Below are 18,379 nucleotides of genomic sequence, written 5' to 3'. Positions count from 1 at the left end.
GGAGAATGTAGGGGGATTGGTGGATCTTAGGTCTCAATGAAGTCATGGACAAAGCTGTCTTAGAGATAGGATATTTGTCTGGAGTTGAGAAAATAAGTGAGAATAGGAGATGGCCACTTAGTAATTTGGGGGTTTGAAACATTTAAGGTGATGAAAAATTTTACGTGTGACTTTGGTAGTGGAAGTCTGAGGTAAAGAAATTAAAAGTTCATTTGCAATAAAGAAATCCAATTGGAGTATTGAAAAAGATACTTATATATATGTGGATGTCATCTAGAATTATGGCTACACTGAAGCTAAAAGGGACAGCAATAATGCGGTTGCCAAAGTGTTTTTATGAAGGATGCATGATGAGTAGAGATTAGTAGACAGATGATACCAACAAGAAGAGAGATGGTACACAGCTAGATGGTGGGTGGTATAATTTGAGTAATGAATGTTTCCACAAAAGCTCATGGGTTAAAGAGTTGGTTCTCAGTTTGGTGCCATTGGAAAGTGGTGGTAACATTTAAGAAGTGACACCTAGTGGGAGGTTTTAGATCATTGAAGACATGCCCTCAAAGAGGATTGCAGGATGCCAGTCTCTTTTTCTCTATTTTGTGTCTGGACCATAAGGTTAATAGGCTTCCTCCTCCATGTTCTCCTGCCATGATGTGCTTCTGAACCACAGGCCCAAAAAACAACAGGACCACTTGATCACAGACAGAAACCTCCAAATCTGTGATCTCAAAACCATTTTTCTCTTTATACCTGATTTTTCTCAGGTATTTCGTTACTGACTAACATTATGGGAATATCAATTCAGCAAGGAGGTAAGGATGCAATGGCTAGCACTCAGGAAGAGGAGAGCATGAACCTGAGGATAACCAGGATGTAAAAGAATAAAGTAGTCATCCTCACTTGCAAGACAAGTGATGTCTTCAATGGAGAATAGGGATTTAGCCAATTAGTTAGAAACGATGTTCTGAAAGTGGAATAGTCAGTGAAGGTTGAAAACCATGGGACAAAGTTCTAAAGGTACAGTGGAAGAATTTGAGCACTAGGAAAGAGGTGAGAGAAGGGAGAGAGTTGGGAGTTAATGAAAGGCACAGAGCAATGAAGAATGGAGCATTGAGAGAATTTTACTGTAACAGAAAATACATGTTTCAGTATGATGCAGAGATGCAGGGAAGTGGAAGGAGAGGCTGAGGAGGTAAACAAGATGAAAAATTGGAAAGGGTTACTAGCTTGAGAGAAAGCTACCTCCCTTTAGGTCACAGGAGCCTAGATATAATACATAAAGCAAAGAAATGGCTGGGTAATCTGACAGGGCTTGATGAGCAGAGACTCCAGTGTGGGGACTGCTTCCAGCAAAGAGGAGTTCTTAATGTCTGAAATATTAATATCTTTTTAAAATGTCCAATCTGCCAGAGGTTTGTACCATGAAGCACAGGACCTTTGTAATAATAACTGACCCCATTCCGACCAAGTGCTTATTTTCTCTCATTGGGCTTTCATGACAAAGGGTTTAAGAACTTTTTAGAATTCAGTATTTCTTCATTGCTTTATGGAATGTAAGATGCATAATTTACATGAACTGTTAGATTTCCCCTCAATGTTGTAATGTTATTACTTGAATTTGACATGCAAAGTCATTAAGTACATTCCTTCTTCAGTTCATTTCTCAATACTAAGAAACTATGATTTAATACCTAATAACTTGAAACTAATACATTTTCCAAAGATATCTAATTCAAAATCAGGAGGATACTTAAATGTTGGTTGAATCCATTTTTCTTCAAAATTTGTGTGATAATGTGTGCCTGACAATATATTTTAAAAGTCATACTGGCTGATAGATTTTTTTCATTGGCTGTGGATAAGTCAAATGTAAACAAGTGTGGTGATTTAATTCTAGTTAATATCAACGTTCAAACTCTGATCTTCTGATTTGTCCCGGTAATATCACTAGGACACATTATCATTAGAAAAAGAATTTGAGAATTATGTACAAATGATTTACCATACTCTTATTTTAATTCTCTGCTTAAACAATTTAAGAAATTTTGTTTGAACAAATTAGAGTCTGAAACTAGGTCACTTTTATATTTGCGTTCTCATATCACACCCAGTGTCTGAGAAAATATAGATAATTGGTTGTTGAATGCACCAATTATCTACTATCACACAATCCTGGATGGCCACCAAAAAGACTTAATGACATACAAGCTCAAAATACACTTAGTTCATGAGATTGTGTTTTAGCCAGGTTTAGCCAAACTGAGCTGGTTTCAGGTGAACTGGACAGGTTTTGCTCAAATTGAAGTAAGAACAAAGGACAGGTAGTCAGTGTAGATAGGTGATCTGGTCAGGCCAGGGAAGATGGGAGCTGGTGCAGTTACATACAGTATTCATTCAAAATGCATTCTGCTGTCATATATACCTAATTAGAATGAATGAATGAATGAATGAATGAATGAGTAAATAAATGAATAACTTTTTTTAAAAAAGGATATGGAATGTTAATACCTCCAGAACACTTCTCTCCCTTCTCCTCACCTTTTACCAAGGTCACTAGGGAATTGTTCCTCCCAGCAAGCAGTTGTTAATGAATACCCTTTGGGTGGCTCCTTTTCTGCCATTTTGGGCAGATATGGAAAATAGGGAGAACTATCCCCTGATTGGCTTTTTTCCTGCCCTTCTGGTCACCAAGAAGGTGGAATGGGAGGAGGGGGCATTAGAAGAAGGGAAACCTGAAATCTGGACAAGACACCCTACTCTCTCAGGCACCAGCTCTGCACTCCCACCTCTCCAGAGGTTGCTCTCACTCTGGCTCTCGCTCTCTCTTCTATTCTTTAAATTAACCTTTTTGCTCTTGCCTTGGCATTTCCTGGGTGTTCAGTCTTCAACACCAGGGTAATAGGACTCTATCCTGATTCAAAATGTCTAGTTTCAAAATGTCTAGGCTCCTCTGGCTGCCAGTTGCCTCATGTTAGGCAACTGATAACCTAACCCCGCTCCATCTCACGCTCAGCCTCCAGCAGGCTGATCTACACAGGTCACGTTCTCATGGCCTAGTGGAAGTATAAGCATGAGCAAAACAAATTGTGCAAGCGTCTCTTAAGCCTCCATTTCAGTAAATATGCTGTTGGTCCAGAAGAAGCCAATGGACAAGATAAAACCCAGATTTAAATGGCTCTGCAAAATTTCATGTAAAGGACATGGATACAGATAGTGGAGAATTGGGCCCATCAGTGCAACCAGTCCCCTGCAGGGAAAAGCTCAGCAGATCAATCGTAGGATGACAAAAAAGCACAAATCCCTGAGGCTTGACACTATTCATTTTGCTAATACGGGTGAATTATTTAATCACACTGAACTCTAATTTCCTTATTTGCCCTTTCCAAGCTTTAAAAGCCTTTGATTTTATACAATCAATCTTTAATTAATTTAATGCTATACTATTCGGTAGAAGGAACTTTAGAGAAAAGTTGCTCATTATTCTTTCTATCCTTTAGTGAGACAAACTAATGTAGATGGCCAAAATTGATGTGGCTAATTTTGACTATGAATCTTCAAATATTTTGTAATTACATTCAAACTGATATTCTTCTAGTCTGAATCTGGGTATGAATCAAAGTTCCTCAGCTGTATTTCTTATTTAGGTCTTCCTATCTGATGATCCTTTTAAAGTATAAAATATGTCAGTGGAATGTCAAGCACTATGGCATCTCTTATGTGTGAGATGAGTTATAGGGGCCATTGATATTGTGCCTTAATAATTCATTTATACAATATAATTGATTTATGCAATGAATTACTATTCTTAAGCTGACTAGAAGAGTTTCTCAGCTTTTCAAGATGCTGATAAAAATATATGTAAATTTCAAATAGATGTTATAGTTTATGTAAAGAGTACAGATAATACAGAAATGATACCCACTCTTCGTTAAACAATATGTAACATATAACAAGGTCTGTATTATTTAACTATAAAAATAAAACCAGTTAAAATGCTCTAAATTAAAAATATTTTCTAAGCCTTCATAAGGAAAAAAGTAACACATACAAAAAAGTCTTTGAAAATGATTTTTTTGTGTGTGCCAAACAACTTCTTCTAGCCACTTAGATGGCCTTAAAAATTCTACACTTAAATTATCAAAATATATTGAGGAACTTATAATTTATAACTTACTTTGACATATAGACTGTTCTCTTTAAGACATACAGAAATGACTTGCCATATGATAAGTGTTTATCCTTGTCATATCTCTGGGAAACATTTATTTTGGACTGATAATTTACTTGTAAAATCAATCATGCTGGCCTGTGTCATTTCAGAGTCACCATGTAGGCGTGTCCAAGAAACTTCACTCAAATCAAGCTGGCCTGGATTCAAGAGTACCAGTTGGTTGCCCGAATGATTTGGCCAATGTGGAGAGAGAGAAGAGCAAGCAGGGATCACGGCAGTAGTCAGCGCCAATGTTACTACAGGTCAGTTAAGCTTACAAGATAGTGGTTTCAATTGTCTACAAAAGACACACCATATACAATTTCTTCCTACCATTTTGTTTGGAATATATGGCTTAGCCAAAGTGACTTCCTTGCCCTGAAATTCTCACTGAAGTTTTAAGTGCAGCATGACACTACACACTTACAATAATGATGGGACTCTTTATTGTTTTCCACTACCAATTTTTTTCCCGCTCATTTATGTTTTTTGTTAGTAAGGAAGTATTTTCTTTTAAGATTGCTTGTGTTGTCATGAAAATAATATCTTGACATCTTTTCCAGAAGAATGAAAAAGAAAAATTCATGCCTTGAAAAGAGGTTAAAATAATTGAGATTTTTTTAAATCTTAAAAAGCGTCAGATAAGAAATCTAATGCAGACTTGAATTACAAAGGTTTAGTTTATAGTGATGATGATCTGATATTCTTGCTGTGTACTGAGGGCAAAACAAAAACAAATGGACTTGTGAAGTTGATAGCATTCAATTAAGCTACCCAGACTCACTTCCATATGGTGGAAATTTGAGATGACTTAGCAAGGAAATAAGAATTTTCATTTCTGGCAATATTTTAGATACACAAACCAGCCCAGTATCTATTACACTTTATATTGAAACTTCACATTTAGTTTGAAGGAAAATTGAAACTGTAATTATTCTTAAGCATACAGTTTGTTCCTTTTCCCTCCTTATTTGGTTTTGTAGCTAGCACACTTTTTTCTCCAAGGACATGTAAAAGTCAAAACACTAGATATAAAGTCTCTGAAGTGTTTCTGCTCCAAACCCTGTCTGTACAATCTGAGCTCTTTCATGTAGTTAGCTTACTGGCTTCTGACACTCCTATAAAAATATCCCATAGAGCTGTTCTTATTACCTTTTCATTGACTCTCTCTGAGTGATAAAAATGAAATTCTGTAAAGGACTTTGAAAACCATGCATATTGCAATTCCTCCACATTTCAAATACTAATCAAGTGTGACTATAAAAGAAACAACCTCAGTGGTGAAAATTGCTGCCGTGTGTTGAGTCTCAAGCCATTATTAATTCATTGGAAACTATTTTTTTTTCCTTTAAGATTATGGATCCTAAAAAATACCAGATAACACAATTCCTGAGATCAAAGTTTCTGTTTCAATCATAGAGAAACTCGGTATCTCATCTTTCCTTGCGTGTGCATCTCTGGGAGACTACAGCCAAGGCCATGGTTCTCTGTACTCAGTGAATAATGCAGAGTATGTCATAAACCAGGGAAGCACCTGCTTTCAACATACGCCTGCAAGTGATGTTTTTAAAGACAAAAAGAAACTGGAATTAAAGTAATGGTTCTAAGCAAGTGAAATTTCCTAACTTCATTCAAGAGAGTAAAACAAAATGTCCATTCTTAAGATTATTCCAATATGGATTTACTTAGAAATTACCCTATATGCACATCTGGGCAATATATTTACTTCTTTTCCCATTTTTAAATGCAATAAATTATAGAATCTTTCTTCATTATGAATTATATTTATGTGACAACTCCATACATAAAAATATAAAAGTAAAATAAAACCAAAACAAAAATGTTCAAGCTTTATTTTGTACCTCATATAATATAGTATATGTGACTTCATGTACAAAATAACTAATTAAATTCATATTTAACATTACCTTACTTGGTGTGGATAGTTCATCTCTGAATATGCAGTAGCCTCCTTTGTGTTCAGAGTGGAAAAATAAGAGGCTCTCTCAGCTTTTCCTGTTTTTTTTTTTTTTTTTTTCCGTGTGTGTGTGTGGTGTGTCAGGAATTAAACTCAGGCACACTTAACCACTGAGCCACATCCCCAACACTTTTTATCGATTTATTTTGAGACAGTGTCTCATTAAATTGCTTAGGACCTCCCTAAATTGCTGAGGCTGGCTTTGAACACACGATTCTCCTACCTCAACCTCCTAAGCAGCTGGGATTACATATGTGCCTCCACTCCCAGCTTCCTTGCAGACAAGAGTTGTTCATTTTCTAAGTTTCTCTTTTGGTGAGAATCGTGGGTTGCAGAATCTTTATAGCATATCAAATACTGAAAAAACAAAAATTTTAAAAGCTTAATTAAGGTGGGGTACTGTTTTTCTGATCGTGCTCCCTCAGATCCGTTCTTTCAATTAGATGAGTTAGAACCTTTCCAAATATGCATCAATAATTACTAGAGGGAATTTTTTAATCAAGATATTCAGTGTAAACAACTTGGAGGTCTTGCTGTGAACAGCTGAACATGAATTATATAATAACAATTGACTCCACACAGCCAGAAGTATAATAAACTATAACTCTAGACCATTGCTGTCAGCTGAGCTCCTTTCACTAAGAAACTGATGAAAATGTTTCACCAGATCTCAGATGACCTTCTTCTGTGGATCTTAATTCATTCTGATGGCTCAGTGATGCTCACATCTTATTTTAAGAACATTATCACTAACTTTACATGTTGTTTTGCCCATGAATAATAGTATACTTTTCTTATATAGCATGACTAAGTGGCATGAGGGTAAAGTTCAGACCTTTGAAGTCTAAACTGAGAATCCTAGGTCTAAATTTTCTCTCCCCAACTTGCTGTGTACCAAGAGCAATTTACTATACTTTCTATGTCCTTATTTGTCAAATTCGGTTAATATACACCACAGGCTAATTTCAAGATTATTTTGGTTCAAATAAATGAAAGTTAGTATAGTCATCTGATAAACTCCAAAATAGTCATTGCTATAGTAGTTAACCACTGACTCTTTGTGAGTTGGTTGCTCAAGACAACTTTGCTTCCCTGTAACATCTCTACAAAGTGCTGGCTATAGTCATCTGATATTGTAGCTCTCAGTCCATGAGTTTCGGTATACAGGGTTTTGTTTTTTTTTCTCTTTTGAGAACTATATCCTCATGGAAACTGTATGGCCTTTGTTAATGCTATTGACATGGGAAGGAATGAAAAGCCCTCTTTGGCAACATCTCTAATTTCTGAGTCTAAGAAACATTGGAGACACATGGATGATCTGATTCTCTCTAATGGACTATTTATCCTTCTTGCCTCAGAAGCAATATCTCAGGAAAGCACAAGGTTTCTTTGGTTAATCAGCTAAACAACTATTTTTAGTAGATAACACGTGTTAAGTAGAAATGTTTGCATTAAGCTGTTTGGTGCATATCCGGTTCCCTGCGTTGATTTGCAAATGGAAAATCTATTGGGAAATGTTCTCAACAACAACAACAACAACAAAAAAGGCAGAATAAGAGAAGTATGTATGGGCAGAGGGAGAAGGTGAATCATGATATAGTCACAACAAAGACCTCAGAAAGTCCCCAAGGCAGTTGTGGAGTGGGGGTCTTGAGAGTTGTCCAAAATTAGGGTAGGCCTCTATACCCCCTGCACCAGTCAATAATAAGGTACAGCTGTCCCTGAGACAGGGCTTGACCGTGCATAAGGTGGCTTTCTTAAGCCAAGGGCAAAGTCATTTGGTAAAAGAGGATTATTGCTTAGTTATGAGGAGGAGCTGGTTATTATGTGGGTCACTCAGTAATTACTACAATTGCTTCTGGTGATTTTTCTGGCCAAATAGGAGCCATTCTCATTTTCCTCCTTGTGGGTCCCTCTAGAAACCGAAATCTTTGCCAGAAAGTATGATTTTTTAAATGTGCTTTTTTTTCCCCCTGAATAAAATCTTTCTATCAAGCAAATTTTGTACTCTCCTGGTTCATTTTCTCTTTTGCAATTCCCTTCCTTTTGGAGTTTCTACTGTGTTCTTTGAATTATCCCAAATTTGTAGATGAAATCTTCCATAAATTAGACAAGTCAACCAGTGCGTAGAACCTTGAGCCCAAAACCAAAAAACAGTACCCTAAGTTCTAGTATCAGCTCTGCCAAAACCTGAATATGTAGCTTTTCATAAGTCATTTGCTTTCTCTGAGCTTTACTTTCCTCATCAAACCAGGAGGCACACAAGGTAATCTTCATGCCCTGTTAATTCTGAAAGCTTTTGATTCAATAACCTATTCTGATATCAAAACAGGCTGAGATTATTGAGCTCAAACTGTCTCATATCTGGGTAAAACTCACATATATGTGATACTCCACATCTAGGATCCTCCTTATTTTGGGAAACTAAACAGGTGAGAGGAAACAAGCTCCATAGGAAAGTACTCTGCTGAGGCCAAGAGGGGAGGGTAGAGAATAGATAATAGATCTATAAGAATGTAAAGAAGTTTTTTTACTGAGATTTAGTTTAATCTAAATATCTAATATAAACTTTTTTTAATTTATATAATACTTATATAATATTTTAGACATGGTGACACAGGCTGACTAAAACAGAAATCAGTTGTGGTCAAAGCAAGACCAAAACTTAGCTAAGCAAACAGGTCCTAGAACTCTGCCTCTAACTCTGTGTTCATCCTCTAGGACACATGGCTACATGAAGTACTTTCAAAATCACTTGGGCAGCCCTGCCTCTTTGGTCTTGCTGGTTGTAGGCACATGGACTCTCTTTTAGCCTGTCTGTCTCCACAGCCAGCAGATTCTCTGAGAAGTTCACATTACTGGTATCTTTTCATTCCTGGGGTATCCATTCCAGCTTTGGCTTCACCTCCTCAACTCATACATTGACCTCTCAGTGGCAGCCGATGAGGACTCCAACCATGCGAAACTTTGCCTGGTCTCCAAGGCCTTCCTTTGAAATCTTTATCGAAGCCTTCATGACCCCTTAACTCCAGCAACCTGCATTTCTGTAAAACCAGCACCATGTAGATGACAACTTGCACAATACTTGGGCCACCTGGCATCCTATCTGTAGTTGCCTCTGAGTGTCTGCTCAACTCAGTATGGTGAAAAGAGTTCCTAGGCCCCACTGTATGAGCAGGGAATCATTGTGATCTCATGATCTCCTTTCGGAGGGATTTTGGCTTATGTACCCTGGAGCCTGTGGGTGTGACCTTACAAATACCTGAGATGCCATCAAAGCATGTGGTTTCTGAGCAAAGTACTTAGCATCTCTTAAGGGTTGTAATCTCTTCAAGCACAGCTTCCTTGGCCCCAGCTTTACTTTACTTTTCTGGCCAAATGGCAAGTTTTTAAAATCCTTAAACTCTTCCTTCAGTTCCCAATTCTCCTAGTAAACCTGGCTAAAAGTTGCCAGTAATATCCATGCCACTGACTGAATGCTGTGCTACTGCCGCAGTCTGGCTGGGCACAAAATCACGAGCCACTCAAACAGGAACAAACTTTATTTTTAAAACTCCCGCCAATACCCTGTATGCTCCCGGGAAAATTGCCAACCCACACACGTGGTGTTATCTCCGGCCACACTACCCCAACAGGAAATTCCTCCTCCGGAATTCCCTCCTACCGCACTTTCCCAACCAATGGGAACTCTTTGGGAGTCCTGCTAGAGCTCCAAAGTAGCAGGCCAAGGTGGACAGCAGGGATCTAATATCCATTTGAATGCAGATCTTAACATAATCATATCATCTCAATGGCTTGCTAGCATCACCTTTCAACCAAAAATGCCATGCATCATTACTATTTGGCTATGGCTCTTAGCATGCTACCTTGCAATTTTCTCCACCAGATTAAATATTTCATCATTTAAAAATAAAACCTCACTCAGAATCTCAGTACAAGGGGAAAATATAGACACGTTCTTTAACATTAATGGTGACCTCTACTTGAATTCCTAGTAGAGTCTTCATTTCCCTCTAAAACTTCATAAGTGCATTCTGCAGTCCTACCTTTATTCTGCTCTTTTGAGCTCTCTCTAGAATTGCCAATTAAACTCCAATTACAACATTCTAAGGCTTTTCCAACCTGCATTTCCAAACATTTCCAAGTATCTTCTGCAAACTATTTCCAAAAGCTTCTGAACCACATGGTCAGGTTAGTTTTTATAGCTGCAACACTTCTCAGTACCAATCTCTGTTTTAGTTAGCTTCTTGTCACCATAACGATAACACATGACAAGTACAACTTAAAGAAGGAGAAGTTAATCTGGCATTCAGTTTCAGAGATCTCAGTCCATACATAGCTGACTCCATGTCTCTGGGCCCAGAGAGAGGAGCACATAATGGGGGAAGGACCCAGCAGAGGAAAGCCACTGAGCTCATGGTAGGGTTGTGAAGTAGACTGGGAGAAAGGAGCTACAGGGAAGAACAGCCCTTCCAGAGAATGCCTCAAGTGATCCGCCTCCTCTAGTCATGCCCCACCTCACTATAGTTACCACCCACTCTGTCCATTCAAAAAAGGATGGACTGATTAATTTACATCTCTCATAATCTAATTATTTGCCCTCTCAGTATTCCTGCAGAGGCACATGAAGTTTTGAAGGGACACCCCCATATCAAAACCTTAACATAAATCAGTTCCCTCTTAGGACTAGATAATTAGATAAGGTGGGGATCCATATTAAGACCTTGATCAAATACCTGATTATATACTATCCAAAGTCAGTTACTTTCAATAACATTATCATAAAATACATTATGGTTTCTCAGTTTTAATAGAGGAATAACTATGGTCCACTGTTATTATAAATAGTTTTCTAAGTCCAATAGTTATTTTTATGCTAAAAACTAGAAATCTTGTCATTCAGAATATTGGATAACTTTGCATGGCCCAGTGGTCCAAGTCTGTAATCGCAGAGGCTCAGGTGGCTGAGGCAGGAGGATCACGAGTTCAAAGCCTCCCTCAGCAAAAAGCAAGGCACTAAGATACTCAATGAGACCCTGTCTCTAAATAAAATACAAAATAGGACTGGGGATGTGGCTTAGTAATTGAGTGCTGAGTGTCCCTGAGTTCAATCTCCAATACCAAAAAAAAAAAAAAAAAAAAAAAGGAGAACTTTAATTTGGCAAACAAAAAAGCCAGTATGGCTTTCATGCTAATTTTTTAATTGTTGAGCCAAATGATAGTTCTATTTTTTTTTAATTTTTTAATCATTTATTTTTATTTTGTACTTATTTACGGGTTACAGTGTGGCATTTCAATACGCCATATGCAATGTATGCTGATTAAATCAGGATTATTAACATCATGTCATTGTCCTTTCTTTATGTTTGCAGCCTTCAAGCTTCTCACTTCTTGCTTTTCATAAATTGTATAATAGGATATTGTTTCTTCCTTCAATTTAATATCAATGCAGATTTTTCATCATATAAACAGAATAATGATATCATTCCCTTCCCTTTACACTTTTAGGGAATGCTGTCATAGATACAACATACTTCCTATGACTTTAAAATTTTATATGATCATCCTTCATCTTAATAGCAACCCTCTTCTCAGAAGTTTGAATGTTTTAAGAATATGTTAGAGGGAGAAGCATAGTCATCTTATTGTTTGAACAGTTTTGAAATATCATTTCCTATTAGGCAGTTGTGTGAGCACTGACAACTTTGCCCCTCTTCTTCCCTGGAGATTAATTTATTTCCTGCAGTGCTTGCTCTTTGTGGCAAGCCTCCTCGTCAGCCTTCACCAATGGGAGCTCTCATCAGCAGAATGTTAATTATAAAAGCAAAGCCATATACAGTATTAAAAGAAAAAAGAAACTTCTCAAGACAAAGCAATGTTTTTCTTTTCCTTTTCACTCTACTTCCCACTCAGGCTGTGGTTGAACAGAATCATTATCCACTGGAAGAATATTCCACAAGGTGGTGGGGTACAGTGGAATTTGAAAAGGCTTTGTAACCAGGCGGACACAAGACTGAATGAACTCTAATTCAAAGAATGACTCATTCTTTGTGATTTTGTTTTGCAATATTTAAAATTAGAGTAAAAAATGTCTACCTTACAGAAGAGTTTTTGTAAATTAAAAAAAAAAACTTAACAATAATGTTAAAAACACTTATTTAGGATTTTTCAACATTCATGTTTTCAGTCAAAACTATGCCATTGCCTGTTTTTGTAAAGCCCAGAAGCTAAAACATTTTATTCTTCTTAATGGTTTAAAAACATAAACATACAATCTATATATTAGATTATACTTTCTGATTTACAGAAAATTAAAATTTCAATGTCTATAAATAAAGTTTTATTGAAACCTAGCCACATTCATTCATTTACATATTGTCTCTATTTCAGTGCTCTGTCCATAAAGCTGAATAGTTGTGACATGTTTGTTCTCTTGTTCTTTAGAGAAAAAGTTTACTAACCTTTACTCTAGAGAGTCTGATTCAGAGGTCCTAAACTGTACCAGGAAACAATTTCAGCATATTTCTCAGGAGATGCTGATGCAGGGTGTCTATGAACCATTTTGAAAAATAATGCAATAAAAGAGTTGTGAATCCTCTTTCTTAAATTGTCTCTTATCACATGTACTCCACTGGCAAGATACTACTGACTTAATTTTCAATGATATCTCAAATATGACCACTTCCTTTCTAATCCACTTCTATCAACTTAGTCCAAGTCATGCACTACAATCAACCATCATCGCATCAGGATTTTTATAGTGTCTTCCCCACTAGTCTATTTGCTTCCGCCCTTGTACCATAGTGTCCATTCTCAACACAAAAGCCAGAGTAAATGTGATCAAACCTTTGCCAAATCATAGAATTCCTCTCAGAATTCATAGTAGCCTCTCCACTCCTCCCCCATCCCATGGCTTTAGTTGTGTCAGCCACATACCTGATTCTCAAAAACTCCAAGGAGTTCCATCCTGAAGGCTCACCAAGGCTGCTTTCTCTAATTGGTTTAATCTTCTTCTACTGATCATATTATGGCTTTCGGTGCTGTCTCCTATAGGAAGCATCTGACCTGTTATAGGTTCTCAACACCGAATAAAGAAATAAACCCCAGACTTCTATTTTGTAATTATCTAATTGTATTTTCTGTAGGCAAAAACAGTTGCCAGGAGTACAAATATGACTCATCTCTGAACAATGGTACAGTACCCACTTAATCACTGCAAATGAGGGAAACAATACAGCAGCTAATAATGTGTACCATTTGTTTATTCAGACTCAGCCAACAATGTCATTACAAAAGGTACTAAAGAAAGGAAAGTAGGTGGTTGGTACAGATAGGAGAAGATAGATGGAAATCCTGTTGAAACTGTTGAAGATAGATTCCATGAAATATTCAGAATAGAATGCAATCACAGAAGGTGCCTGGCTGACTGCAGGTTTTACTGTTCTACATCAGATTGAGCAACTTTAGGAGTCTGGCACTCAAAGTTCCCAAGAGGGAGCATGAGGTGTGAAAAGCATGGATTCAAATTAACACTTTAGGAAATGTCGGCTTTAAAAGGGAATGCAAATCAATTTTAGATATACTTGAATTTGATTCCTCTAAAATATGAGGAAATGGAGATATTCTTTCACTTCAATCTTCTTGTTCAAAGAATTACCCCTCTGATTTTATGCTTATAACTTCATTTTGTGGCCTGAACAACAGGTTATTTTTATAAGAGTATGTATTCTGACTATCAAAGGGCACTTCTTTAGCTTATATGTCTTACAGAGAAAAATGAAATAAAACTCAGCCTGTTTTTCTATAGCTGAAGTGTTTGGCTTGCTCTTCATGGAACTTAGTCTATATGACTCCGCATTCCTCAGTTAATTTATCATCTAAGCATTTGGTTTGGTAAATATTTAATGCAGTTTAAGAAACCACCTCTGGTTGAACTTGGGATACTTCCAAAAGGAATGGATGATGAATTCCTCAAAAAGAGAAGCGTTTCAAATGAATTTGGGTTTAAAAACAAATAATTGTGTGAAAAAACAGTTCCTTCACATTTTGAGATTTCTTGAAAGTTAATGTGATGAGGAACAGGATTTCCAGCCTATGTGAACTCTTCTGCTGTATCCATAAGCTGGCCACCAGAGTATGGATATTATGTAGAAGATCCCCACTTAGCTAATGATAGGGCCAGCTCAGGAAGGGGAGAGTGACTTAAAAAGCCCCCTCTAAAATTCACATGGTTAATCCCATTATCTCACCTTGAAATAACATATTTATTCTAATTTCCTCACTTCCTGTTTTTCTACTTGACTATGTACTATCTTAAATCAGCTTATTGACAAGGGAGAGTGAGACTAATAACTGTCAAGATGACAGATTGAACTTTCTAACCACAGGCCTATAATAGTTTTATGTGCATGTGAGATGGTAATAGCAGGTAATATTTCGGTAGCACTTTATGTTTTACAAAGCACTTGCAGATCCATTATTTCATTTGATATTTCTTCAACTCAATGATTCAGTTGTTATTATTATCAAACTTCATTCACTGATAAGGAAATGAAATTCAGAGATTCCTCAAAACGCACCGTCATTGAGTTGTAGTCTCAGGAATCAGAACTAAGTCCTCAGATTCTGTTTCTTTGTAATACAATATATCTATTTCATTTTTCCTTATCTCCCCCCAGCAAGAAAAGCAACATTGTGAAGTAAGAAATACTGTTGTTATCCCTTTTGGAAGATACAATCTTAAAGATAGTAACTAATAGAAGTGGGAATTAAATCTGGGCCTACTGCCTAAAAATCTTGTTTCTTTTATCTATAATGTATATTCTACAGTGGCTAGTTGTATTGATATTTGTGATTTAAGAAAGATCTAAAAGATCTGAAGACAGCAGTTGGGGGATCATGAGGAGAGAGACTTAAATGAAAGAGGACACAAGGCCCTGGCTATCTTCCCCATCAGCCACTGATGACCCAGACTCCAGCCCCAGTTAACACAGAGAAGTGTTATTGACAAAGAAAGTAAATTCTTGTCATTAGGAAGGTTCACATGTTCAGAAAAATTCTATTTTGACATCAATTTTTTTTTCTCTCAATTAGTCTGTGAACTCCTCAGAAGTCACAAAGCTGTGTATTTTATTTTTGTGTTTCACATGACTCATAAAAATTACTAAGAGTTATTGAGACAGTTTTAGGCTCTTTGTATTTATAGATCTATTTAATTTTTGTAGCAGCTTCATAAAATAGGCATTATTATCCCTGCCCCTCTCCTGTTTTTAAAGATGAATAATAGGCCCACAGGGTTAGATAACTTACTTTTGATTATGCTACTATTAGTGGCAGAGAAAGAATTCAAAGGATAAAGGAAAGGAAGGGAGGTAAACAGAAGAAAGGAAGGAAGGAAGGAAGGAAAGAAGGAAAGAAGGAAGGAAGGAAGGAAGGAAGGAAGGAAGGAAGGAAGGAAGGAAGGAAGGAAGGAGGCTGTTTTAGGTCATGACTATTCAGGAGCAAAAGATAAAGAGAGCTCCTGTCCATTTAAGTGGCCAGCACTCAAATGGTCTTTAGGATGATCAAGGTATGGGCAAACCGGAGGTTTCTGGTCCTCTGTGCCTCTTGACCACTGTAGTGTTTGCTAGTGGGGCTTTTTAAGCACTCATCCTCATTCTTCACAAAGCCCTGGTGGGAAGGAATGGAGGATGGAATTCCTATTTGCTGTACTTGAAAGTCTGGAAGGACATTGTATTAGTGTCAGGTTTGCCTACAGGTTAACTCAGAGCTTTACATCATGCAGCTTATGCTTGAGACCTATAGCTCCACCTTCAATTTCCCATGTACAGATGCCCACTCCCTGCTCTGTGGTTATATTCTGCAGGTCTAGGACATCAGCCAGAGTGTTGATCTGGAATCAGATATTTTTAGATCACCATCAGCTTCAACCCCTTACTAGCTGTATACTTGTTTGGCAGGTCACAACTTTACTGTGGCCTACCTTGCACTGCCCATAAAATAGAGTTGTAATGAGGATAAACTAAAATGCATGGAAAAGCATTCTGTCAACTGAAAAACACTTTAGGAATGGAATTATGTATTATCTCCTATCTCATAGAAATGTCTACCAAATATCTGCAGAATTTGCATCTCTTCCATTTATTTTATTTTATATTTTGGCTCTTCTTATTTGGTTCCCAATTATTTCTGAAAAGCATATGCATGTGAGTCTCTTACAAAGAGTACTTGAAAGCAGATGGTTTCCTTCCTGGATGGATTCAATACGTATTTTTGATGGACCCCTCTTTTCTTTTCTTTACTTGTAGAAATCTTCAAAAATGAAAAACATCAAAAATAACAAGATGTGATGGAAGCCACTTGGGCAGTGAACATAAATGTTGCAAAGGAAATGGAACCTTGCCTTGAGCTGAAAACCAACTATCCCCAAAGGACGCCAGGAGAATTTTCACTAGCCACTGCAAAGAGAGAACAATCTTAAAATTTTAACAGATAAAACTCAAAGAGAGCTCTATGATATGGAATTCACATAGACTATTTTGTTGTGCCAAAATCTGTATGTATTGTCTCATCACTAGGCATGTTTATTTAATGTGAACAGTTTTGAGTCTCTGGTTTCCACTACCAATAATTAAGCAAGTGAAAATATTTTTGTACTTCAATTTCTATGTAAAATTGGTTAAAAATAGGACGCTAGCTCTCCACGTATTTTTATCCTTTTTTCTATAATTTATTTTGCCATTATTCTAAGACTAACTTAAAGAAATAATCATATCTGAGAATGATTTAAAATACCCAGGTTTCTTATGTGATTCCCTGAGAACTGTGGAAATGAGTTTGTTTAGGAGTTTGTTTTATAAATGCACTGTAAATAAATGTTTTGGAATCTCAATAGTCAAAGCCTTTGTGAATTGTAGAAATTTTCCAAAACTTCTTCCTCTAGCTTCTGAAAATCCTGAGTTTATGTCTTTAATGTATTATGCCTTATTATTTTGTGTACTATATATTAGATAATTCTTTATATTGATGTTTACTAGAATTGTAGGAAAACAATTTAGGTAATCATAATATTTGGTGCAAATAGAAGGGCAATAGAATAGTAATAAAATATAAGATATTTGGGTGACTGGAAGCCACAGTGATCTAATTATTGTATATTAGAATAACACTTAAAGTTGTAGATCTGTAAAAATGACTTTAAGAGCAATCACATTTGACAATTTATCTTATTAGGCATGAAGTATATAGAAATGTTATTTTTTTCCCTGTGAAAATGAAGAGACAGAATTTATTTGGTTAAAGTTACGTACAAAGCCTTAGACTTTTTTTTTTTATATAGGTCATACTCCTTATAAAAACTCACTTCAACTCATAATCAACTTGGACTATATGGAGAACTTATTAGATGATTTAGCACCAAAGAGTATCTGAGAACAATAAATCATGACACAACTTTCCACAGGGGGAAAAATAAATTACAGTTAGTGATCTTTGCTTCAGTGTTTATATTCCGAGGTAGCTTACTTCCCTTATCTTTAAATTTTTTTTTCATTTAAAGTTGCAATAAATCCTGATTTCCAGTAACCTAAAGATTGTTTAGTGATTAGATTGTGGTAATATCACTTATTATCTACAATTTCTGAAGTTATATGAGATGATTTGGCTTCTGTTTATTTTATCTGTTTATGCCCATAAGAACAACACATTTTCAAAGTCTAATTTTGAAGACAAAAGAGATGGCCACTCAATCCCATAGCTGTAGAAAACTGCACCAAGGTGTTTTTGGACTCATAGGATTTGATGTTTTTCAAATAGAGGATATTTATTATTATTTTTAATTTGATATAGGAGAATAATTAGATTTCTACTTTTAGTAAGTATAATTCTTTGATTATAAATTGAGACAATGCATATACTATTTTGATTATAAATCATCAAATTTTTTGTTGGAAGTCAAAAACTAATAAAACAATTTTTCATACTGTGTTTCCAATTGTCTTATATTAAAATTATAATAAACTTTGTGCTCACCTATGGAAGACATTAGAAAATTGAAAATAAATTTTATAATTTTCATCAATATGTGTTCTCTGCCATGTTCAAAATAATCAACTCCCTATAATTATTAAATTAAAAATTATTTATCTAGTGTTATGGTTTAGATATTAGGTGTTCCCCAATACCTGGACAAT

The 18,379-nt window shown here is 36.2% G+C and overlaps 1 protein-coding gene across 2 annotated transcripts in view; it reads left to right on the top strand.

Annotated features, from left to right (window-relative positions):
* Themis (thymocyte selection associated) overlaps positions 1-18,134 on the top strand; it is a 218,005-nt gene extending 199,871 nt beyond the window's left edge. The window contains exons 5-6 of one of the 2 annotated variants that reach the window (XM_058581016.1): positions 4,321-4,473; positions 16,496-18,134. In XM_058581016.1, coding sequence (XP_058436999.1) covers positions 4,321-4,452 — 132 coding nt within the window. In that variant the 3' untranslated portion in view covers positions 4,453-4,473; positions 16,496-18,134. The remainder of the gene's footprint in view (positions 1-4,320; positions 4,474-16,495) is intronic. The other variant, XM_046449101.2, reaches the window with a different exon arrangement.
* The last annotated feature ends 245 nt before the right edge of the window (positions 18,135-18,379 follow it).

Source organism: Marmota monax, unplaced genomic scaffold (genome assembly GCF_021218885.2).
Source record: "Marmota monax isolate L192 unplaced genomic scaffold, Marmota_monax_Labrador192_F-V1.1 WCK01_AAM20220418_F8-fsc00030, whole genome shotgun sequence".
NCBI lineage: Eukaryota > Metazoa > Chordata > Mammalia > Rodentia > Sciuridae > Marmota > Marmota monax.
This window is presented reverse-complemented; position numbering and strand designations above follow the sequence as displayed.